The 24,754-nt window shown below is 40.3% G+C and overlaps 1 protein-coding gene across 3 annotated transcripts in view; it reads left to right on the top strand.

Moving 5' to 3' along the window:
* TBC1D32 (TBC1 domain family member 32) overlaps window positions 1-24,135 on the top strand; it is a 167,205-nt gene extending 143,070 nt beyond the window's left edge. For all 3 annotated transcript variants that reach the window (XM_014611068.3, XM_059733326.1, XM_019479552.2), the window contains 3 exons: window positions 4,173-4,313; window positions 7,659-7,847; window positions 20,999-24,135. In XM_014611068.3, the coding sequence (XP_014466554.1) occupies window positions 4,173-4,313; window positions 7,659-7,847; window positions 20,999-21,118 (450 nt within the window). In that variant the 3' untranslated portion in view covers window positions 21,119-24,135. The remainder of the gene's footprint in view (window positions 1-4,172; window positions 4,314-7,658; window positions 7,848-20,998) is intronic.
* The last annotated feature ends 619 nt before the right edge of the window (window positions 24,136-24,754 follow it).

Genomic DNA, 24,754 nt, shown 5'->3' with positions numbered 1-24,754 from the left:
GTGCTGGACTCTCTCAATTATGAGGTCTTTATCTCCATCCAAGCAAGAACTGGTTAATTGACAGGTTTACAAACCCTTGATGCTTGGACATTCCATAATTACTAACTGTATATTTAAATAGTTCATGAGTTGAAAGATGGCCAGGATAATGCGTGCACTAATTTCCTGAAAGGATTGACAATGGCAAAATCTGGCCTGCTGAATTTAATTTTTAATAAATCTTGAATTGCCAAGAAAATTCTGGATGACTGGAAGACCACTAATGTTCTGCCAGAATTAAAAAAGGGCAGTAGGATGATCCAGATAAGTATAGACAGGCTAGCTTGACATCTTTCCTAGGCAAAATTATTTGAATATCCAATAAGGAATTCAATTCATAAAGACATAAAGGATAACAGTATAAGAATACCAGCCAACCTGGTTGTATGAAAAATAAGCCCTGTCAAACAAATCTGATTTATTATTCAGTGATGAAATTTAAGTTTGTTTGAGAAAGGTTAACTACATACCTTTAATAGACAAAATTTTGACTTTATTACTACATGACCCTCAGATTATATAAAATAGCACTACATGATACCAGCAAAGTAAACATAAAATGGATTAAGGAATAGCTTTTTGATAAAGATTAAAAATAATACTGATGGAAAATCCTAAAGTATTGGGAATATTTCTAGAAGAGTTTCTCGGTTCTAATTCTCTTCAAATCAAGACCCTTCTTAAAGGCTTGCTTAATACAAGTTTTGCTTTATTCAGACATACAATATATAGAGGTAACTGGGTAGAATGTCATGGCTAGTAACACTAAATGATCTAATAGTCTCTTCAGGCCTTAAACCCCTTGAATTCGTGGAAAAAGTATATTTGCCAGGTGCTGCATTTGCAGGAATCCAAGTCCAAATCAATTTTATCCATAAAACATAGAGAGAATTTCTCAGGTTGAGAAATCATGCATTTCTGGGCAGAGATTCTCACATGTCTCTCCCTTTACTATAAGCATGTCATAAATTTCAGATTTAGCCTTGCTACTACTGTTGTTCCAAATATTGACTTATATGTTCTTTGTCACAATTTTCACCAAGATTAGTGGTGAAGTGGCTATATAGTAATGAAAACTACATGTGTATTGTACTGATAATTATTGTCTCACTAGTACAGGGGTGGGCAAAATATGGCCCGTGGGTCGCACTCCCGCTGTCACGGCTGAGCCCGGTAAGGTGCTGCCTGTGCACTGGGGCCTGAGTCAAGCGAGGCAGAATCCTCCACCCCTGCCCACAGCTGGGAGCAGGGGGATGGAAGCAGGGAAATGCCTGGGGAAAAAGGATGGGGAGGCAGCTCTGCTGCTTGCTCCTAGGAAAGGCAGCAGAGCCTCTTCTTCCTGGACAGCCCCAACTGGATGCCCTGGTGCCCCAACCCCATCCAATCCTTGCACCCCGCCCCATAAAAATTAAATTTAAATCTGTAAATGTACATTTAAATCTGTAGATTATACAGTTTGCAGGTCTGCAGTATAAAAAGATTGGGAACCCCTGCCAGCACACACCCCATGTTCATAGTACCCCATTCTGGGCCCCACAGGCCCTGCATGCCTGCTCACTTCCACTTCCCTCCCTCCCCGTCTGCCACCACTTTCCCCACTTTCCTGCCCACTCGCTGGCTGCTCTGCAACCCACGGCTCCCATACCCACAATACCATACCCCCTGACACCCATGCACACCCCACCCAGTATACAAGTAAGACTGCATTTTGAGGTTTTATGCAATCACTTCTACATATACAGCACAAACGCACACAAATCTGGTCAAAATATATTTTTAAAATTAAAATATATTATTATGGGTGTTTGATTTTTTGTATAGAATTTGGTTTTTTTCCCCCTAAGATGGCAAACCCCCTTCCCCAAAGGTGTACTTCCAGGGGCAAGGGGAGGGACTTCTGGTGGCAAAGGTGAGAGGTTAAGGGAATGGGATTTCTGGTCCCAAGATGGTGACCAGGGGACAGGGCACCTGTCAAGGGGTGGGGTTATCCATGCAGCCCTCATCAGCTCTGCCCGAAATAATTGCCTGCCCCTGCACTAGTACATAGATAGAGATCTATCTGCTAAATAGCTGTTCCCTTAGAGAAATGGAGTACCCTTTGTAAGGATGGGGAGCAAATAAAATAGTTCTTTTCTGCCAACACAAGTCTTTATACTAACAAAGTGATAATCAAATTCTCGCTGTGGTGTCTCTGTCTCTCTGCTAGCTACAGTCCAAAAACAAGGTCTTTGGGCATGTACACCAATGAGCAAAAAGCCTAAAATTACCTGGAGTGATTTAAGTACTGTGTTGACACATATATATCCATATTCCACATTAGGGAATCTATCTAGTACAACTGTGGGTGTTAAAGTAACAGAGGATAATAAATCTGGTCTGGACTCTAATACCAAAGTAACAAATAATTCAATTTGGTTTGAATGAAAATTCAAAGGAGAGGGCAACAGGATACACTGCATCTGGCTATACCATGATAGCTGCGTCTCCCAGCCAGGCTGATCGTGAGCACAGCCCTGCTGTGACATGCTCCAAACCCGGAAGTTCACTGCAGAGGCTACTCTGTGTTCATATCCAGCAGCTGCTCCCAAGCATGCAGGGAACTGAAATCTCCACAGCTGTCACATAGGTATGGCCCAGGATGTCTTCACCAGTGTGTTAGTAGTCTTGCAACATGTTAGTGGGAATGGGTGGGCAGAGTGGGCTCAGAAGCAGCCTAGCTAGGCCTCTTGCTGTCATGGTGTAGGCATGCCTCCTGAACACCATATTCCTATTTTGACTTCACCCTATCACTTTCAAAAAAGCTAAATCAACTTAAATCAATCTTTTTATTATTATTATTATTTTGGGATAGATTGCTTAGCTGCACCACTCTTTAACCTTCTTGGGGCTCACTCTGAACTGAGATTCTGGAAAAAGCTGTGTTAATAAAGATAAAATGAAATTGTTCGTCTTATTCTTATAAGCCAGAGCAGAGTGCCGGCTTTATAAACTAAATAATACAGAAAACAGTAAGCTTTCATAGTAACTGCTTTCTTTATCAGATGAAGTACAGTATTTACTTAAATCCAAGGCGAAGTATTTTCTCCATTCAACACAGGGGGTGGGGAGGGTGGAGGGAGAAAGCCATGTCCTGGATTCAAGTACCGGCACAAAGCAGGCAGTGGCTGCAGCTGCAGCTCTATCCCCAACCCGAGGCTGTAGCTGTAGCTGCTTTCTGTGCATGCTGGTGCCAGGTCAGAGTTGCTGCTGCTGGTGGGCTGTGGCTGGAGCTGCTGCTGCTGCTGCCTGCCCAAGACCACAGCCAGAGCCACTGTATGTGCTCCATGCCCCAGACAAGAGCCACAGCTGCATGGAATAAGTGTTGTTGCAGGGAGCAAGCAGCCATCAGAATTTTTAACTTCTAATGTATAACTCCCACCTCTGAGATATTGATTGTGTACAGTGGAAAGATCCAATTGGGAATATTCCTGTGCAGAAGGATACAATGGGAAGGGAGGCAGGGGAAAGGGGAAGACGACAAAGGCTCCATGTCAGCCACTGAATATTCAGTAAACCAAAGGCTCATCACTTGAAAAGCCATATGCTCAGAGCATTCTCCATTGATAACTTCTCAATCCTTTCCCCCATAAAACAGATCTTCATTCCTTCCCTCCACATCTCCCCCTTCCTCCCCAGTACACATGGACATACACATGGAAACAAGCTTGGCACATCCTAAAAGCTTAATCCAATTCCCCACCTACAATGTTGCAGTAAGGAACCATCCTTTATTCTCTACTCCCTCATGTAAAATACAGCTTCATCCATTAAATACATTCATCCATAAATGCATTTAATAAGAATCTGAGCAATCAACATAAAGGCGTAACAGCTAAACTTTTATACATTTTTAATTTTGCAATTTTCTGTACATTTTACTACAGGTTTTTTCTGATGCTGGTACTGAGTGATATATATTTCTGCGACACATTTGTGAGATGACTTTGTTTTTTCCTACTATAATTTTATCTATATGCGTTGACTTAGGATAGAAAGAGAGACAAAAATATAGGTTCAGAAAGGTGCCTATGTGAAATCATGTTTTCCTCTTTTGTTGTGCAGTGATTTTCACCCTTTGTTTTTTTCCTGGTCAGATACACCTAGCTATTGATACAGCAGAATCTGGAATCCATCCAGTTTATTTTTGCAGTGCTCACTACATTGAGATGTTGCTGAAGGCCGAGTTGCCGCTTGTCTTTTCAGCTTTCCACATGTCTGGTTTCACTCCATCACAGGTAATTTATGAAAGAGAATTAAAATGTCATTAAGTATTGACTTAAATCCATAAAATCAAGGACATTCCATGTTAGACTCATCTACATAACAAGCTATAAAACTCAGCCACAGTGGAAAGACTTAAGAATGAAACTTTAAACTTCATCCACACAAAACAAAGTCACATTAAAAGAGAAGTATTTGTTTTGTATCTTTTAAATATCATTTAAATGTGTAGGGATACAAATGGAAAGTAGTTGACTTCAATGTCATTATGACATTTTATTTCACCTAAGGATCTTCCCCTTCCTTTATGTATAAAGTTCACCAAAATAAACTAGTTTAAAGCATTGGTGCTACAGAAAAGATCAGTAAAAAAAAAAATCTTACTGTTGTCCCCAACTTGAGCCTTTCTAAAGATCTTTTTTGCCAAGTTTGATGGCATGAATGTTTTCTTTATGAAGACAGGTACAGGCTTGTTTACAGCTTTTCGTTAAAATAGATGATTCTTTAGCCCGCCAGGCATTTCCATCTCTGCTTTCTTCTGCTTCCTTATTTGTAGGGACCTATCTAATTTGCGGGGGTGGAATGCAGGCCCGGGCAGTCATTTCACAGGCAGACCATGGCTCCCCTCCCTCCCCATACCTCCGACTGGCTAAAGGGCCACAGTGGTCCTGCCCCTCACCACTGATTAGCTGCATGGGCTGCCTGTCATGCAGCCCCACCCCTCACTGCTGATTGGTGCGTGGGGTCAGGGCTACATGGTAGGCAGCCCTCACAGCCAATCAGTGGAGGTGGGAGGATAGGTTCCTTTGAGTGCACAGCCTTCTTCTCCCTTCCCACCTTGGCAGGCTGTCGCAGTGTGCTAAAGACTATTAGCTCTCTCTGGGGAGCCAGCATTTTATTTTCAGTACTCTTTCCCCCCCCCGGTGGATTTTGCAGGCATTGGCTGCATTTTGTGGGCAATGCCAGATTTCACAGAACCCACAAAATCAGGAATTCAGTAGGTTCCTGCTTATTTTATACATTTCAGTCTACCCACAAAGGCTGAGATATACTTAAAATTACTACAGAAAAGAATGTTTTTAAAGGGAAAGGCACAGGCTATATTTTAAAATATGAAGGGCATGACAGAGAAATAACAAAAGGCATCTACTCATGCTTGGCCTGTACTCATTGAAGTCAATTGTCCTTTTTTAAGTTGGGTTTGCAAAGTATGGTGTTAGGATATACTAATTAATATGTCCTTACAAAACACGTCTTATCCTCACCAAACAAAAGGGGTTTGGAATTATCAAGGTTAATTGTCCAAGTTTTAGAGACACTGAGCATGCCAAATTACTGCTGAATTCTAATTTCTGTAGGAGAAATGTTCTCATCAGAAGGTCCCTGTCACAGGACTGGAATAATAGTCTTGTGCTTAAAGTGCTGGGCTTCAGGAGATTTGGATCCTATTACAATCTCTGCCAAAGCCTTCCTCATGATATTGAGTAAGTCACCTCCTGCCTCATTTTCAAAGGATTAAAATCAATATTTCCCAAGTAAATGGGAGCTGTTGGTGCCCAGCTCATCTGAAAATCATGTCTTTAATCTTTTTATGCCTCGGTTCCCTGTCTGTAGTGTTTGGATACTGATATTTCTTTACCTTACAGGGTCATTACAAGGATAATGTCATTATTGTATGTGAGGAGTCTGAATACTAGAGTGCTAAGCAACTGAACAGCCCATAAATAATTCACCATTGACACTACTTAACACTTTTATTAGAAGCTGCCGTAAAGAAGTCTAGGACTTTATGAGCATGGAGACCGAATGATTTTCCTTGTCACCCCTCCAGTTCAGTTTGAGGCACATTGTTGGGGCAGAACAAAGAAAGTTACAGCATAGAATCACTGTAATACAAACTAGCCACTGGAAGAGAGCTGTTTTGCTACTTGGGGTCTTATTTAGCAACACTAAGTATTAAAAAAAAAGAAAAAATGCTTCAATTAAACCATGGAAGCAACTTAACTTGTATTAAAGTCAGTGTATGTGAATAGCAGATCTAATTCCAAGGCATGGCTATTGTGATCTAATCGATCATAGTACTTTCTACAGCTGCATATTTTTAAACACTTGGGGGCTGAGTGTGGATTTGTGGGCTAGAGCTAAATGTAATGTACTGTACACATCTTAAGACACAGATTTAGATATGGGGAATGGAATGGCTAAAGACTGTGTCTTCTATCCCCATTCAGTAAATGCAGAGGTGCCTCGGAAGTACCTACTGTTCATTTAGGAGGCACAGAAATCCTTTAATTTAGAGGGAAATACGCGTGAAACATGCCTTCAAAGCTCTCCATCCCCATGAAAGAAAATCACATTAAGAAATGTCCATACATAAAAATGAGTATTTTTCCCCTTCACTGGACTTTTAATTTAACATCTGCACTAGTGGGATGTGTTCATTTGTCTCTGAAACTTGGGTGATTAACCTTGATAGTTCCAGACCACTTGGCCTTGTTTAGCAGTGTTCCTCAGGGCTAGCAATATAAAATTATGACCTTGGCTTCTGCTGTACTTTGTATCCTTTGGACTATCATCAGCAGATAGTTAGTCCTTCAGCATATTTTTTTTTTTTATTCTCCTTCAGAAGTCTTTTTTTTATATGAGCAGAGTAGCTGTTGCTTTTAATGGAAAGTCCTTTTTTTTTTTTTTTTTTTTTTTGTCTGCTTCATTGCTATATGCCTTTTTTGCATCTTGGGTCTTTTGGGTCAATTTGTTTGGTGGTCAGGATAATGTTCTTATGAGTCAATTTTGTGTTGCTTCATGTGTCATAATTTTGAGACCAAAGGAGCTACTTCCTAGCTCTGAATTCCTTTTTGTCTTGTACTTTTCAGAGGGTCACTTGGGCTTGTTAATCTTTCAAGACTGGTGATCTATAGGAGAAGTCCTCAAAGGAGGAATCATTGTATGGTAACTGTGCTTGTTTGCATTCATTGCCAAAGGGATTCCCAATCCCTGTGCACCTACTTTGAAGTCATGGACACAAGATGCCTGAATTATGTGGGGCTAGTTATAGGGTAGTAGGAATCACAGCATCTTTTACGTTCTCACATCTCAGCACCGGAGGAAAAAATAAGATACCAAGTTTGCTTAGCAAGAGAACATTTTTCCTAAATCTGGGGATCCACAGGAGCATTTTTGAAGATCCACAGATACCATAATGAAACAAAATACTGTATCATTTTAAATATGTATCTTACTAATCAGGGTTTCTCACCTCTGATTAGGGCAGCGTAGAAAAGTTGTGAATCAGTTTTGTTAAATACTAGAGAATTTCCTTAAAATGTTGAATATTTTTGTTTTGTTTTTTTTCCCCTTAGATTTGTCAGCAATGGCTAACTCAGTGCTTCTGGAATTACATGGACTGGAGTGAGATCTGTCATTATATTGCCACATGTATTTTTCTGGGTCCTGATTATCAGATATATATGTGTATATCTGTGTTCAGACATCTACAGCAAGATATTCTGCAGCACACCCAGACACAAGATCTCCAGGTTTTTCTCAAAGTAATGCATGTTTATCTTTAAGTAACAAGACTAGAGCAGTGGTTTTCAAACTTTCTAAAGGTTCAGAACCCTTTCATATTGGTGCTTCTACTGTGGAGCTCCTACCCCTGGCTCCATGGCTCAGGGTGACCTGGCTCTGCGGTGGCGGTGCATTGCCTCCTGGCCTGCTCTGCCATTGTCCCCAGTTTCTTCAAACTCCCCCTAATGACCTGTTGCAGAACCCTAGGTTTCCATGGAAGACGTTTTGAAAACTGCTGGACTAGAGGAAATCTAAACTGCAAGTCTGAAAAGAGATATGTTATTTAACCCAATGAATTCTGAAGTGTCCCCATTGATTTTCTTTTAGTTTGATTCACCATGCATAAAAGTTTTTCCCTCAAACAGGACAGGAAAAATGTAATATTTTTCAGAGGGCAATACTGCTGCATGTGAACTTACCCAGTTCCCATCGGAATCAGTGAAAATACTCCCATTGGCTCCAGTGGGAAATGGATGGACTGTGGGTCCCTAGATAGAATTAGGTAAAATCTTGGGGAGTAGAGTTATGCAATGTCCACCTATTTTACTTTCAAAAGATTTAGTGATGATCTGCAAAGGTCCCTTCCAGCCCCTAACATCTATGAAACTATGAGAGTTATGTTCTAGTCACTGTAGTTGTTATGCCTGCCTCATTGTAAGGGCTTTGTAAGGGTTGTGCATTTGTATTACTTTAATTTTATACTTTGTTTCCTATCTGCCTGGAAGTCTTACAACATATGGAGTTTGGTACCTATTTGCAAAAGACTTTTTAAAATAACTTACCCTAAAGCTTGAATAGATGCCAAGATAGTACCCTATCTGTTTTATTTGTGCACTATGCCAGCAATTTAAGAGTGTAATACAATATCTGGAGAAAAAAAAGTAAGTCTTTATTTGAAATCCAGTTGAAAAAAAACTAAAATATGATTGCAAATTGTTTCTAAGTCATTTATAGCCATATGCTCAATGGATATATGCATTTGATTGCTGACAGAATGAAAGGAACCCTGTCAGGGGGTGGTGATATGACAGCTCCAATAAGGGATCAGTTGAAAATGAAGGTCTTCTTTTTGCTAATCTGACAAATATGTGAAAGTAAATTAGGAAGAAACCGATTACCCACTCCTTGACATAATTATCTGATTTTCCAGTCTCACATGCCAACCATATTTCGAAGCAGAAAGCAACAGTTACTGAAACCAGTAGCTTCAGAATTCAAATGTGGGAATGAATCTTATTTTCAAGACTGGTTGCATCTACATATAATGAGACACTTTTGACATTCAGTTGATTTGGAAATTTCAGGTACAGGGTTCCCTACGTTTTTACAGGAGTTGATGCAACTCATTTCTCCTCTTATATTGGTCAGTCTTGTTGTCTGGTGTTATTTCAATAACCAGATCACTAATTCTTGTTTATTGTTTAATCTTTATAACTCTCTAGCAATCATGGGGGGAGAAGGTTAGTTTGTTATATATAGGAGACCATACCCTTGAGTCTTAGAGTTAGGTGGAAACTGAATACAGAAAGCAGTAATTATATTTTAACATGGCTTCAATGCATTCTTTCTGGTCTCTACACTAATTGAACAGTGTCAAATAAGCAGATAACAGGGAGAACATAGCAGAAGGCATAGAGTTTTCATTATTCCTCTACCTTGACTGGAGTCAACAAAAAAGAAAAGAAAAACAAACTTTTTCTTCTCCTTTTCTTCTTTAGCAATATATGTGCAAATTCAAGATAATCATGTGAGTTCAAGGTAGCAAATTAGCTAGAAAAGCCAGACTTGATCATTTGTTTTGCGTATGCCTTGCATCAAGTAATTTACTTTTTATGTCACTGGATCAAAACTAGTTTGTTTATGAGAACAGTCTTACAAATATGATCAAAGCAAGCATACTATCTTGGATGGTTGAGATTCATTAACTATTTGAAAATAATATATGCAGCTGGTGATCAGTAAGATTGATTCTCTCATGGGGGTACAAGCCTGTGTTATAAGTTCTGTATACAATGTTGATATCTCAGGTCCAGATGAGTGGTGTGCTCTCAACAAAGTAATGTTTTAAATATTTGTTCAACCAGGTACCACTTAAATGTAATGCTTTACAGCTGTACTTTGGATTTGTTTTTTCTTTTTTTTGACCACCTTCAATTGTTGATGGACAAAGTTTAGGTGTTTTTGCTAACACAACAGTATCCCCTGGTTGTAGGAAGTTATATTTGTTATTGAACTGCCACAATGAACCACAATGATAAGTAAGTAGCACATTTTGATTCAGCAGGACATAAGGTAACTTTTCCTGTTTACCATTGTAAAAAAATGAAATTCATAGATCAAAATGTTTGAAAAAAAAATGCTCAGCTGTCAGCTTTCTTGTCAGCGTAACTAATACATTGACAAGACCCCTGGGAAGGACTAAGCATCAGCAGGTAGTTTCAGCAACTGTCTGTACGGTACTGTTATCAGCATGGGATTAAGTTTCAATGACTTTCCTGACCATGAAAGAGAAAATATTCCACTCCAGTAAAAAGCTGTAGGATGCAGAGTTCCTAATTAAAGTACCTAATTAAATTCTGTGCATTATGACTAAGTGAATTACAAATTTAAACAAAAAAATATTTTTTTCATAACCCTCAAGCTTTCAAGAGATCTGATTTATTTTGCATTAGGGAAAATTATAATAAAATGGAAGAAAAACAGCCAAAAAGGTGATTTGCAAAATAAGGAATAAATCATCACATTCTTATCTAACCTTGTCATGTAAGGGGTAGTAGTTTTTTGTTTCTTTTTTTTCTCCCTACTACTGAGGAATAGAACAAAGCCTCCCTTTATATTGTACCAAGTAGAGCACACTGCAACAGCTGTATCCCATAGTGTATGCTGCCCAAAACATTGGCATCTGTATGTCACTGGGCATACTGGCTGAGCTTCAGCTCTGTCCTCCTTACCCTCTCCCCTCACAAAGGGAAGGATTGTAGTAGCTTTTTTGGAACCTGTTCCTATCTTGTACATTTATTTTCTTCTATGGAGGGTAATGGCACAGAAGAGTGCAGGGTGAACCTTGTACTCCCATCTTGTCATAAAGCCCATAGCCAAAAATACTTTGTAGCAGTGTTAAATTCATTCTTTGTTTTGGCCTCTTTCCCCTTTATTTCATGCACAGATGAATTCAAGTACAGGAGCCATTAAGAGTGCAGGAATTATAGACCATGTCTATACTGCAACAGCAAGCCGCACTCAGGCCAGTGTCATGCATAACCCACCTGTTTGCACCCACACAGATTCCAAACCCAGAAATATGTTGGTGAAGGTGATTGGGGCATACCTCTGTGATTGTCCTTGTGATATCACTGTCCAGCAGACTAAATGAAGTACATTTGCATGTTTATGGTATGATAATGAAAAAATTAATTCATGATTAGGTACAAGTCTTTACAGAAGGGATCAGGAACATACAGCTCATGGGCTGGATCCAGTTTGCAGAGCCACTAGATCTGACCCAGAGATGGAGGGCTGTGCTGTTGCCAGGCAGGGAGAAACTGCACTGGACCCAGGCAACTTCTAAATACATTGATGCTGCTGCTGTTTCTCCCCACCCACCCAGGACTGGTGTAACATGGGCCAGGTGGTTTTGGCAGCATGGCAAAGGCCAGGAGCTTTCCTGGTACTCATGTTGGGCCAGACAGCTGGGGAGCTGCACTGGGTCTGAGCATCCTTAAACTGCTCTGCCACTTCTCCCATCTCAGCTGCAGCATGGGTGTAGCTTCCAGCCTGTGGCGAGCTGTACTGAAAAGCTTATAGTTGTACCCGTGCCATGGCTGGGGTTGAAGGAACCATGGTGAGTAGCTGCAGCAGGGTAGACAGTTTTCAGACACCTGATCCTGGTGCAGCTCAGCACCATCTGCCCACATGACAGCTGCAGAGCAGAGGTTTGGGGGAAGCAGTGGCAGAGTGGGTACAGCTCCCAGCTGGCTGGCCCCAGTGTGAGTGAGGGGAAGCACCTCCAGTGCTTATGTGCTGCCATAGCCACCTGGCCTGCATTGGATTGAATCTGGGTTGTTCTGGCCCACAGCTTGTAAAAGGTTGCCAGCTGTTGCTGTATAGGATTCAGGAAAGAAAGAAAAGATTTTTTTAAAGTATTCCAAGCTGAGTAATTCTCATGCTAAGTAAATAGTATTGTATACTGCAAAGTGATTCTGCTTCACTTGCTGTTTCCATGATTGGTTTCCCTACGTGGAATATGAGTCTTGTTAGTGAAGTGTTTGTGGTTTTCTTATCTTGAAGCATCAAACATACACCTATGGAGAACTACACGTTTCATTTGAGTGTAAAAATTCACCACTAGTGAACAGTCCTGCTCTTCTGACCTCTTTTCCTTGTTCCTTATTTCTCGCATAAGAGTTTATCAAGCTTAGCAGTGATGGTAGTAACATTATGCATTAAGATGCTGCGTCAGTTAGTGCCTAGCAAGGAGCATTTTGTTAAATGCTTTGAAAAAGAATGATAGATGATGAAGGTAGGAGGGAGGAAAAGGAGAAGTCAAGACAGGAGAAAAAAGGCCTTGCTACATGTTCGTTTTGGGCAGTTCCTGGAGCTCCTAACTCCTAAATTGTCCCCAGGTTAACACCTTTAAGTGGCTCAAAATTATGCCACTCCATGGCAGGATTATCTCTGATCAGCACAACCCAGCATCTTTTCCATTAAGGTGTGGCTACTCCCCACAGCTGTGCTGCCCAAGTTGAAGTCCTCCAGTAGCCCAGGATGCACAGCTTTTTTATTTCCCTCAGCCTCCAGGCCCTCCAGTCCAAGAATGGCAGCTTAGGTCATCTTTCCCCACCAGCACTGAGCCTGTTTGAAGGGACAGCTGCTGCTAGACCCTGTGCCCTCCCTCCCATCCCATCCCATCCCCCCCAAGACCTGGGGAGCACAGGAGAGCATGGCCAGCTTCATAAAGCCCCCAGACCTGGCCAGCCTCTGGCAAACCCTAAGCTCCAGCCCCACAGCTCCAGCAGTGCCTTGCTCTATGCACCCAATCCACCTGCAGCACAGTGAGAGCTGCTGGTGGCTGCCAGAGGGGGTGAGGGGGCAACCTGCTGCTGAGGAAGCTGCTGCTCTAGGGTAGGAAGGCCACAGGTGGATATGGGCTGTGGATGCAGGGCTTTGTTGCTGCTCATGTGGGTATAGAAGCCAGCTGCAGGCAGACTCCACTCCCAGCTGCAGAGTGAAGCCGACTTACACCAGCCAAAGCCATCACCGCAGCCCCCAGCCTTAGGCCCGCTGCTGCCACCACTTCTGCCACCACCACTGGCTTCCCAAGGCTGTTGCCTGGGCCTCCCTCTGCCCCAGGGCTCAAAGTGTTTGTCCACTCACCCCGTGCACTGATGGGCTGCCCCCACCAGGCCCAGGGGCACCAAGGAGGAGTGAAGGGTGGGGAGTAGGATGGATGCAGGGTAGAACTGAGGGAGGGAGGTGGGAAGCGGGAAGGGAAGCAGCTGAGCCCACCTCAGCCGGAAGTTGCCCAGGTGTTAGGAACAGCCTGGGGGGAATGCACGTGGCTGGGAGATGCACCCAGGTGTGTGTGATAGCAAGTCTGGAGCTTATGGGTGCCGGGAGCTGGGTGGGCAACGACCTCCCTGTGCAGCCCCCCTGCCAAATCAAATCCCTCAGTTTTGCTGTCAAGGGACCCCAGCTCCTTCCTCCTTCCCCTCCCCACAGTCTGAAAGGGACTTTCCTGCTCACCAGGCCTCTGGTGGCAAGTCACAGTTGTGCTGCTGGAAAATAATCAGAGAAGGTTTCTAGATGCTAGGTGTGACTGCTCCAAACTCTAAGCTAGCACTAAGCTGATCAACATATGTGCAGCTCAGAGTACAAGGCTCAAAGATAGTGCCTCTAGTTAGTTACATATTAGAAGAAAGTGGCTGGGGCTATAGAGTGAAGCAAGAAAATAAGAGTGTTTGCCTTTTAAAAATTGTCTGTCACATTTTGTCTCCATTTTGTTGTCTCTGATTTTACAGATTGTTGAAATGAAGTCTGTAAGAGTATAAGTAAATGTTTCGACAGTTTTAAGAGTTAGGGCTACTGTCTCCTGGAACTGATTGGAAAAGTTGTCTGTAGCTTCTTTTTATGTGCATATTTTAAAGGAAACTTTATTTATTTTACATTTGAATGGTAAGGGAAGACAGTAGAGTTAGATTATGGTAGTTAACAGTGAGATGAATAATTTATAGCTGACAAAATATCATCCTTTCATGTGGGAAATATAATTGGTAGGAGTGAAGAAAAAAAAAAGGAAATGTACATCCATTGAACAGTATGTCAGATCTGTGGCAGAGGAACTGCATTTATATATGATGCAAATGACACCTGTTAATAAGAATGACAAGAAATGTAGCACTTCACCAATGATAACATGCATATTCAGGGTTTTTACAGTGAATATGTATGCAAGAACCTTTTACAGTTCTTATGTGATTTTTTTTTTTTCAGTACAGTAAGAGGGGGCAGTTACAAGTTAAAATTCAACCTTGAACATGTATGTTTCAAGAAAACGATGAGTTGATTACACGTGTTATAGGTATTAAACCTATACAAACTCCATAAAGCATCTGTATTTGAGAAAATAATATGACAGAATAGATCATATTTTCTTTCATACGCAAAGTAGGAACTATCAAGCATGTTGTTTAAATATGCTGTTGTCTTCTGTCTATAGTAGCCATTCAACACATTGTAAGTATTGAAACTAACACATTAATTAAAATGTCTCCATTTAAAAGTACCATGCCAAATCTTTTGTCTTTATGATACTGTGCGTAGCAGCACACTAATGCTGAGCTTCCTCCACAGAAAATTTGTAATAAGTATTTTGACAGCAATGCCATCAAAAGCAAACAGTTCTTAAAACATACTGGTCAAAGGACAGGTTGAACATTAAATGGTGTTTTGAACGTATTTAAGCAGGGTGCTGGAGCTAATAATATTCCCATTTAATGATACTAATGTAAATGCAAAGACAGAAGTGTAATGTGTTCAGAACCAGATGAGATTGAGAGAGAGATTTTCTTTAAGAAGGACTCAGAACAACAACATGAAAAAAAACAAATAGTTAATGGAAAGAAGAGGAGGATTCAAATATTATTTCCTATATCGAACACCGTACTGCAAAACAGTTACAGTTCTAATAATTAAACATTTTCAAATTGTAAACACAGCAATTTAAAATATGCTAAAGAAAATAATGCTAATTCTATTGAAACATGACAGTACAACCATTAGTCTAGAAACTTAAATGCGAACCGTTGCCAGATATAAAGCTACCCATGTTGGACCCTGGTTGTGGAACCTAAGCCTTCTAAAACCAAAGGATTGATATTGTTTGTTTTTTATATAATTGATTATTATCCACTAGCATGCAACTGGGTCAAAAGGCCAGTTTTTTTGGATTCAACTATAAGTCAAGAAGAATTCTGTTCAGTATTTTTATTAATAAATACAGAATGGACTAGATGGGATGTTATAAAATTTACAGATGATACTAACTTGAGGGTATTTCCAGTACAGAGAAGGACTAGATTAATGTACAGGAGGATTTAGAGAATTTTGTGATAGGAAGCACTACAAGCGGTATGATGTTTAATAGTATGATATACAAAGCCATGGATATAGGGATCAATAGCAAGGACTTTGGCTATCAGATGGGGGTTCATCAACTAGAGACAGCCAAGGAAAGGAGGACCTGGATGTATTGGCTAATCATAGGATGACCATGGGCTGCTAGTGTGACAGCTGTGAAAAATGTTAATGCAATTCTAGAATAAATTAGGGTAGACTCAGTAGAGACAAGGAGGTGCCAATACCACTATACAAAGCACTGATAAGACCTCATTTAGAATACTCATAGCTCAAAGAAGTTTAGTATTATCTGAAACGGGGACAAAGAAGGGCCACTGAGATCAGGGATTGACAACCTATGATTTGTGGACCAGATCCAGCCCTTCGAGCCTTTCAATCTGGACTGCAGAGCCAAGATTTGGCTGGCATTCAGCAGTGGGAGGGCTGTGTTGCATCCTTGTCAACTGCCTGAGGCTCCAGTGGAAGGAGAGCTCTGCTTATGTTGCACTGCAGTTGGCTGGCACAGGCTCTGATGAAAAGGGACCTTTGCCACAGCTAGGTGGAAGGAAAAGTGGCAGCTACAACTGGCTCCTAATGCCTACCCTTCTCTGACCGAAGCTGAGCTGAGTCATTCCACTCCCCAATGGAAAATTACTGACCCCTCACTAAAATGGTTAATGGAATTGGAGACCTTTTGAAAGAAAATTAAGGATTTTTGACTTGCTTAATCTAACAAAATGGAGATTGAGAAGGGATGTAGTTACTTTTTACAGATATACTTGAGGAATAAACATTGGAGAGGAAGAGCTTTTAGGCTACAATACTATTACGAAAAAACCAAGGGGCCTGCAACCTGCTTATGAACTTTACTGGAAATTGGAAATTAAAGGATAACTCCCTGTAAGAGGAGTGAAGTTAAAGCATCATCCTTTTGAAGTTTGGGAATACTTTTCCAAGCAAAGCAGTGGCGGCAAAGAACCTGAATCACCTGATAAGCTTGAACTTGTTAAGTTTATGGAAGGGACAGTAAGATAGGTTAGGCAGTTTTTGACTCAACAATCAAGATATGTAATATGTGTAATCAAATATTTGCAAACCCCATATTAGAGTAAAGTGGCAAGCCTTTTGCAGTGGAGTAGGTGTCAGCAAATCTAGTGATTCACGTTTTCTGTTAGTCATCTGTAAAAGCCAAAACTTTTTCCCCGCTCATAAATGCTACTGGCTTACAGGAAAGGAGGGCATTGAAGCACTAGAACAAGATAAGACTGGTGGGGACTGACTGGAATGCACAAGTTCATAGAAAACTCATTGGTTCCTGGCTAGGGGTCTTGTTCTTCCACTCGGACATATCAGTTGACCAGTTTGAGATCAAGAAAGATGTTTTTCTCTATGTTAGATTGGCAGATATTGTGGGGTTGTTTTTCTTTTCCCTGCAGAATAGGGCATGATCCTCTTCCTAGCAACCTCGGAGCATATATTAACCAATAGTCTCTGCTATTGTAATGACTCAGCATTGGCAGTGCCCTTGTATTGCCTGCTTTTATCTATGGCATGTTATAGGGCATTCAGGTTTTGTGCCTCATATTTGAATGCAGGTGTCAGAAGTGGTGATTTTCAAGAATCCTGGAGTAAATTGTTGGCTGCACATGGGGGTCTGGACTAGATGACCCCAGAGGCTGTTTGCAGTCATATATTCTGACCTGCTGCATATATGTTCAGGGTACAATATCTGGCATGCCTGATTCTTGCTTAAGCTGCTCATAAACATGCTTAAGTTACTTGGTAGTCTGTTTAATGTAGTTGTCTCCATTATATCTGTCAGAAGGCATCATTCTAAAGCAGTTAAAACAGAAAGGAGAAGGTACACATCAGTTTAGCTAGGAGAGATCCAGGGAAATGCCCAGGCTTCAAGTGCTATGCTTCCTTTGAAAATGAAGTATTAATTGTGTAGTAACATTCAAATACCTAGAGAAAGAGCTTTTTCTTTGTGAGTGGTTAGCCCAGAGTTGTCAGTCTGAAGTTCTGATATAAATCATAGAATCAAAGGAAAGAAAAAAATTGGCTTCCATTAATCTGGTATAAGCACCAATATGTACAGCAGTATTTTGGAATGATAAATAAGATGTAGGTTCTTCACCCAAAGAAGTTTCACTTCAAGTCACTCTGAAATAGAGGTCTTCAAGAAATGCACCATAACTAGGAACACATCTTTTTCAAGACTGTGGTTGCATATGTGGCTCAGCACTATGATATGCTTCAGAGCAAGGAGTTTCAGTACATTTGACATCATGAATTATGACGGACTCATAATCAATCTCATGCTGCTTGATTTAGAGTACCAGCCTATGTTTGGCATGGGAGGAACTTGTGCACCTGAGGTTTTTGAAAGTATTGTTTACCATTGGACACTGTCACTGAAGTTAAAGTATATTGCTCTGTGATTGGCTGGCTGTGCTGACTGGTGTTAGGGTAGAGAAGGCCATATACTTGCTTCTTTTCAGGTATCTTGCAGCTTCAGGTCTCCAGGATTGAACAGGACTTCCTTAAGTGTAATTGCCCACGGTGGAATCAGGGTGAGGGAAAGCTCCTTCTACCTTTTGTACATCCATACACCCAGGCAAAGGTCAAGAGTACCACCATATTTACTTGAATTTAAGACAGCCCCCTAATAATTAGATGCTATAGAGGTATGTCTGCACATGAAATTAATGAACAGCAATTAACTCCAGAGGGAGTTTATTGCTCTGGAGTTTATTACTCCTCAGTGCACCATTTGAGCATGTGCCTGGGAACACAGCATGTTGAGTCAGGTCAGAGCAGCCCTGGATGGCAGGAGGCGTGGGTGTTCAGCCTGCCAGACTGGGGCAGCCCACCCCAGCTCAGTGTGTTGTGGAGAGGCTGGCTGGGGCACAAGAGTGCTTCAACATGGGGCTACCTGGTAGGCAGCTCACGCACTGAAGCAACCTCATACCCCAGCCAGCTGAGGCAAGATCTACAGGAGTAAAAAACTCCACGGTAGGATAGTATTTATATTTACAAGTACTATCCTGCTGTGGAGTTAATTAATCTACTCTGTCCTAATAGGGGCACACATGTAGATATGCAACGTTTATTGCACAGCTAATTAGTCAACTGCATAGTAAATGCCTCATGTAGATGTGCCCTACTTGTAACATTTATACATTTGTTGTAAGTTTCCATGTATAAAATTTAATTATTGGAGGGTCATCTTTAATTCATCCCTCCTACTGCTGCAGGGGGACAGGTGGTATAGGGAAGACATGCAGCTTGCCACCTACTTCTGTCTGCCACCTCTACCCTTTGCCTGCCCTGCCTCTCCTCTCCCAAGCCTCTGCTCCCCACTTCCCCCCTGCCTCTGCTCCATATTGGCAGGTTCCATCACCGTTCTAGCCTGGGGCACAGAGCACAACCCCAGACCAGCCCCATAGCAAGTATTTAGGTGGCACACCATTGTTATGTGACTGGGCTGGGGCTGTGTTCTTTGCCCCAGGTTGCAACATGCATAGAGCCTGCCAGCACAGAGCAAAGGTAAGTGGGGAGGAAGAGAGGTAGGCAGGGAAGCAGAGACTGCATGGGCAGAGATGGGAGTAAGAAGCTGCAGGAAAGAGATGCAGGGGGGTAGGATGCAGAGGTGGCAGTAGCAGGTGAGTGTACAGCAGTTGCGGCTACGGCCTCCACTTGGGTTGGGGCCAGAACCTAAGCCACAACAGCTACTTGCTCCCCCCTCTCCTCTCCACTCCCCTCCCCCCCCCATCTTTGTACTTTATTCTAAGATGAGGAGCTTTCCCCCCCTTGTTAAATGAGTGGGGTTGTCATCTTAGAATCGAATCAGTATGGTACTTTAGTTCATTACACTAGCAAATCAACATAGGCCATTTCTGTTTTTTTCAAATTATTATAATGTGTATAATAGGGAAAGGAAAAAGAAAAGAATTGTTTCAGGAATGGAACCTCTTTTGATCATGAGCAGTCTCCTCTTGCCAGCATGTTGATTTGGGTTCGTATGTAGATGTAACAGCACACTATTAGAAACTGCTTAGGTCATAAAGTACATTACAGTATAGGATGAGAGGCAGTTTGCCAATTAGTATTAAGCCACATATTTCCTAAAGAACTTATGATGAGCTTCTGCTTAAGGGAATGCAAAGGACTTGCACTATCCAAGCACCATTTTATTTCAGAAGTCAAATATTGCTACAGGGCAGGGACCTATTTTCCTCTTCTGTCTTACTGTGAGTACTTGTAATTCGGCTGCTTTTTCTCCCTTTCGTGAAATACATTGTAGGTCTGCAACCAGTTTTGAAGCCAAACTAAACAGTAACCAGAATAGTTCATGACACAAAACTATTTAATTTCTGTTAAGTATACCCTACAAAGCATACACATTCAATGAGACAGATTCCAATTTCTAAGCAAGCCCAGAAAGAACTCTTCTACCTCTGTGCTCTTGTCCCTTCCTTTCTTCAAGGCAATGTAGTACATCCACTCCCACTTGCAGAAAGACAACATATAGGGCAAAGCTGTACCACTGGGTTTGTACTTCTCAAGAGGCCAATAAAAGGACTCTCAAATAGAGATGTGCAAATTTTCAGTTGCTAGGCAGATGCTCTGTATAGTGCTCAAGAGAACAGTAGTTAGAAGAGATGCCTAGTTAATGCACCAGCATGTATACCATGTGCCCAAGAGCAGAGTCTGGCTCCCATAAGCTTGTTATAGCATATGCTGCCATTAGCAGTAATGCTACTCAGCAGATGGTGGGCACACAAGTTGTTCCTGCTCAAAGGAGCAGCAAAATACAGCATACAGTTTTACCTTCTCTGCCTTGTGGAATCCTGCTGTAAGCTGGGTTCTTTCTGCAGAAGATGCACCTGCCAGCATCCCCCTCCCCACAATTTCCTTGTCAGTCACACAGAAAGATTTGGTCCATTTACCTTTTTCTCCAGAAGATTAAGTTTTCCTCTGTTAAAGTGGGATTTAAATAAAAGAATATGAGTTTTCTCGAATGTTCATTGTTTATAACGATGAAGCAGAAGCATCCTATATTGTTGTTTTTTAAGATTATTCACAATTAGCTTTGGAAACACTAGCTATTCTTCTGCCTATACTGAGAACCTAATCAGATATAATAGGCACATTAACATACTTAGGATTCTCAAGGCTAATATAAAAACCTTTAGGAAAACATCGTAGTTATCTGTCTTTAGCTATTTGATACTTATTTTTGTATTCCTTGATATCTTTAGGTTGTAGCCTGTCTTAAAGAGTCTGACAATGAGTTTACTCTGAATAAACTGTTTATTAGCAAAAATGTAATTTCCAAGACCTGACTGAAACTGGCGCACTGATTTTTCACTTCTAAAACTAATATCTAGTTAAGAAGAGTAAAACAGGAAGGAAAGACAAACAAGAAGGAACAGCCTTTCAAAGCTCAGAATTTGATAAATTGGAATTGTGCATCTTTTCATGTCTAATAATATTCTTTTGTGTATTTGTGCAGGAAGAACCACTCCATGGATTTCGAGTGGCTGATTACTTAAAGTACATGGAAAGTTTGGAGCCAATCTACAGGCCAGTTCTCCTGGGAGAGATGAGAAGCATTAAAGTACATAGCACATAAATCAAGTGAACAAGTGTTTTATTCTCAAGTTTTAGTTATGTTTTAAACAGATGCTGATTGTTTTATATCAGTCTACATAAAAATTCATGCTTTGTAATTGTGCATACTGTAAAATCAATAATGGGGTTTTTCAGAATATAGGGTTTTTTTTATAAATGGACATCCTCCAGATAAGATGGCCTAAAAATAACGTATTTTTCCAGCCAGGCTATATATTCAGCCTTGTTTTCATTTTGCAGAAGATTGCTTCAGAGTCTGCTCTCAGATTGTTTAGGAGCCTTAATTGTGTTATCTGGAAACTGTTCTCAAACATTTAATTTTGGTCACCTCCTATTTCCACCATCCTACTTTTAAAACTTTTAAATTCTGAACAGGTCTGGCACTAAACAGTGGAACTGAGAGTAATCACTTGAGTGGCTTGTATTTATGTGAATGAGCAAAGGCAGAGCAGCTTTCTGATATGCAGCTGATCTGACCTTGCAGTTAAAACGAAAAGGAGAAAAAGGTATGTGCAGTGCAGGTCAATGCCCCGTATCACTTGCAGAATAAAGGACTGATACTCTTAACAGCCATATTGATTTTTAAAATCCCTCTAAAGCAGAAATGTATATTTTATAACTGTACATGTAATGTATAGTCTCAGAATGCCTAAATGAACAAACAGCTACTATGTTATATATTGATCAGGACAGTTATTGTATTAACTGGTTTGATTCATATGTATTACCATTCTATAAAATATTTTGCCAGTAAAAAGAAAGATAGTTTTGAGGTAAAAAGTTGAATCAATGCTGAATACCTCTTCACCTGAACTGGAGTCAGCTACAGGAAGTCTACCAAAGGGGTTGTATTTGACACTAAGTTTTGAAATTATTGATACATATATGTTTTTATACATCAATTGATTACAAAATACTGAAATGTGCATTTCAGTGCATATGAGCCTTGTTTTCCAACAAAAAAGTTTAAAAATGGACATATCCAAACCATTTGGTTATTTAGCATTTATAGAAAATGAAAGCCAAAATATATTTTGAAAACAAATATTTATAGATATTTTCTGATTCTGATTCTGTTTGTTGATGACCTCAAACAGTTAAATTCTTGACCTAAAAACTGTGGTTTATAGGACTAATTTTATTACTGTATTCCCTATGATGCTGCTATAACACTATATAAATCTATAAAGAAAATTCAGCAAGTACACTTGGTACACTGTACTCTACCCTAACTGCTATGATCTTAACAAAGGCCCCCTAAAGATGGCTCAGAAGGCACACAGTCTACTTTCAAAATGCATTTTCCAAACTTGTTTCCCAATAAAAATAAGTTTGTTTCAATTTCTCTCTGTTATATTGGTGAATTACTGCATTTGGTGCAAAGAACCTTGTTATACTTTATTACTTTTAAAAAAAATTGCAGCACAATAATTGAAAAAAACAGGAAAAAAGACAATAGTTTTAAATTGCTTTTTGCCTTTCTTGATTGGAATCCGAGGAAAGATGAAACAGATAAATATTTATACTTCGGAACACTGAATCCAGCCTGTGCTCTGTGACCAAGTTTTATCTCATTAAAAGTCATTTGACTACATACACAATTATTTGGTTGATAACAATGTTAAACTATGCTAATTCTTGCTAGTCTGTATGATCTTAATTTTGTATCGTATTATATATACTCCAGATCTTTTGACTCAAAAACAGATGTGATTGGGGTTTTTTTGTTTTCCTTGATTTTTAAAATTGAAGTACTTTGTACTTTAAATAACCTCATAAATATTACTGAAGCTGTATGAGTGATCATATACAAATCGTCCATTATGAGCTGCTACCAATTTAAAATATCTCAACCTTGAAGACCAAAGGTTACTTGACAAGGGTTATTTTGCATGGAATTGTAAAGCAAGGAAATATTCCCAGTCTGTCCCAGTTGCTCACATCCAGGATGCTGCCCAGCCACTGCAAGTATCAGAAGAAAAAGAGCATCGCTCAGCTGTTCCAGAGTTTGGAGGAATTTGTATAGACTGTCTAGCAACAGTCAGTGCTCCAGTGTTCTGGAAATAGACTACTTACATGTCTGTACAGCAAAATGAAGGTGTGATTGTATTTTGGGTAGGGGCACGCGTGCTATCTTTAATGTAGCTAGCCTGGATAACTATTGAAGTGAAAACCTAGACACAGCAGAGAGACACTTTCAAAGGGTTAGCAACCAGAGTAGATGCCCTCCAAGAACTCGATTTGTGTATTCTGCTCAAGTCTGTGTTTTTGCATTTTAGCTGCTACTTATCCATGATATCTAGATTATAAATAGAATGGATACAACTAGCCAAGCTATAATCAACCCGTTATTTTGCAGCACAGACCCGCTCCACGTAGGTTACATCCATAGTTTGCCTGAGGTTAGTGTCTCTTGTTTCTGTTCCACCTCATCTTCTTCATTGAAAAAGACTGAATTCAGTTAAGTTTTAGCCCAGTGTGCTACAAGAGAAATGGTTCTAATTCTGTGCTTTTACTAGTATACATATCTGCAATGCACACCAATTAGTATTCACCAATTTTTAATAAATAGTGATATCTAAGAATAACTTCCATTTGTACTTAAAACAAGACGTGATTCCAATTGGTAAAGGTTGACTTGTCAAAGACTAGGAAATGAATAAATGTTTATAAAAGATGAACACTGAGTAGATTTCTTTTTACTTTATACATTTGCAGGCAGAGACAAACAATAAACTGACACTTTACATTTCTAAATTTAATTTTAAACTCCAGATTCAATATTTTGCATTTTGTTCCAGTTTTCCTTCCTCCACCAAACTACTTGTTAAATTGTAAGTAGTGATATACTTTCTTTCTTAAACTTACTAGCCTTGCAAAATTGTTCCCACCTTTTGCAGAACAAAGGAGGAAGGCATGTGTGATCTCTGCCACAGTCGTTTATGTATACATTGTAACTCCAAGCATTTGTATGCATGTTCTTTTTCATTAAAAATAACTTGAGACGATCAGGAGTCAGTAGTAGTTTTGACTGAATCATTTTTGTCTAGGCTAAATATGGATAAAAATGAATTTACTAATGGTTAAGTATTGCTTTTTTAAAGAAATAACATTGTAAACAAGGTTCCTAATTTAAAATGTTGAATTGGCTCTATAGCATTGTCATGTCTCAGAATTCACCAAACCAAAATGAATCATACTTGAGAAAAGGACCCTATATTCTCCACAAACTGGAAATTGAAGAAACCCGTTACTAAAAGGTTGCTTCTTTCCCCCCGCATACATCCTTCATTAACATTTTTCTGAGTTAGCTGAGAAAAGCTGTTTCTGGTCAGTAAAGTTAAACATGGCAGCTTCCCCTTCACAAGGAAGTAGAAAGGGCCTTTGTATATATTTTGGATTTTCATTTTCAATTGGGCAAATCAATAATGGGAGTCTGAAGTACCACCATACTTTCTTGACTTCATGAAATCAATGGCAAGCTCTTGCTGAGGGTGGTGTCCCACATTCAACTTAACACTCACTAAGTGCAGGAAAAAGACAAGCACATGCACATTCAAATGATTTAACACGGGCTGTCAACTAGGGGGTACATGTACCCGTGGGGGTACTTGGGACGGCCCCAGGGGGTACGCAT

The sequence above is a fragment of the Alligator mississippiensis genome, chromosome 1, assembly GCF_030867095.1.
Source record: "Alligator mississippiensis isolate rAllMis1 chromosome 1, rAllMis1, whole genome shotgun sequence".
NCBI lineage: Eukaryota > Metazoa > Chordata > Crocodylia > Alligatoridae > Alligator > Alligator mississippiensis.
This window is presented reverse-complemented; position numbering and strand designations above follow the sequence as displayed.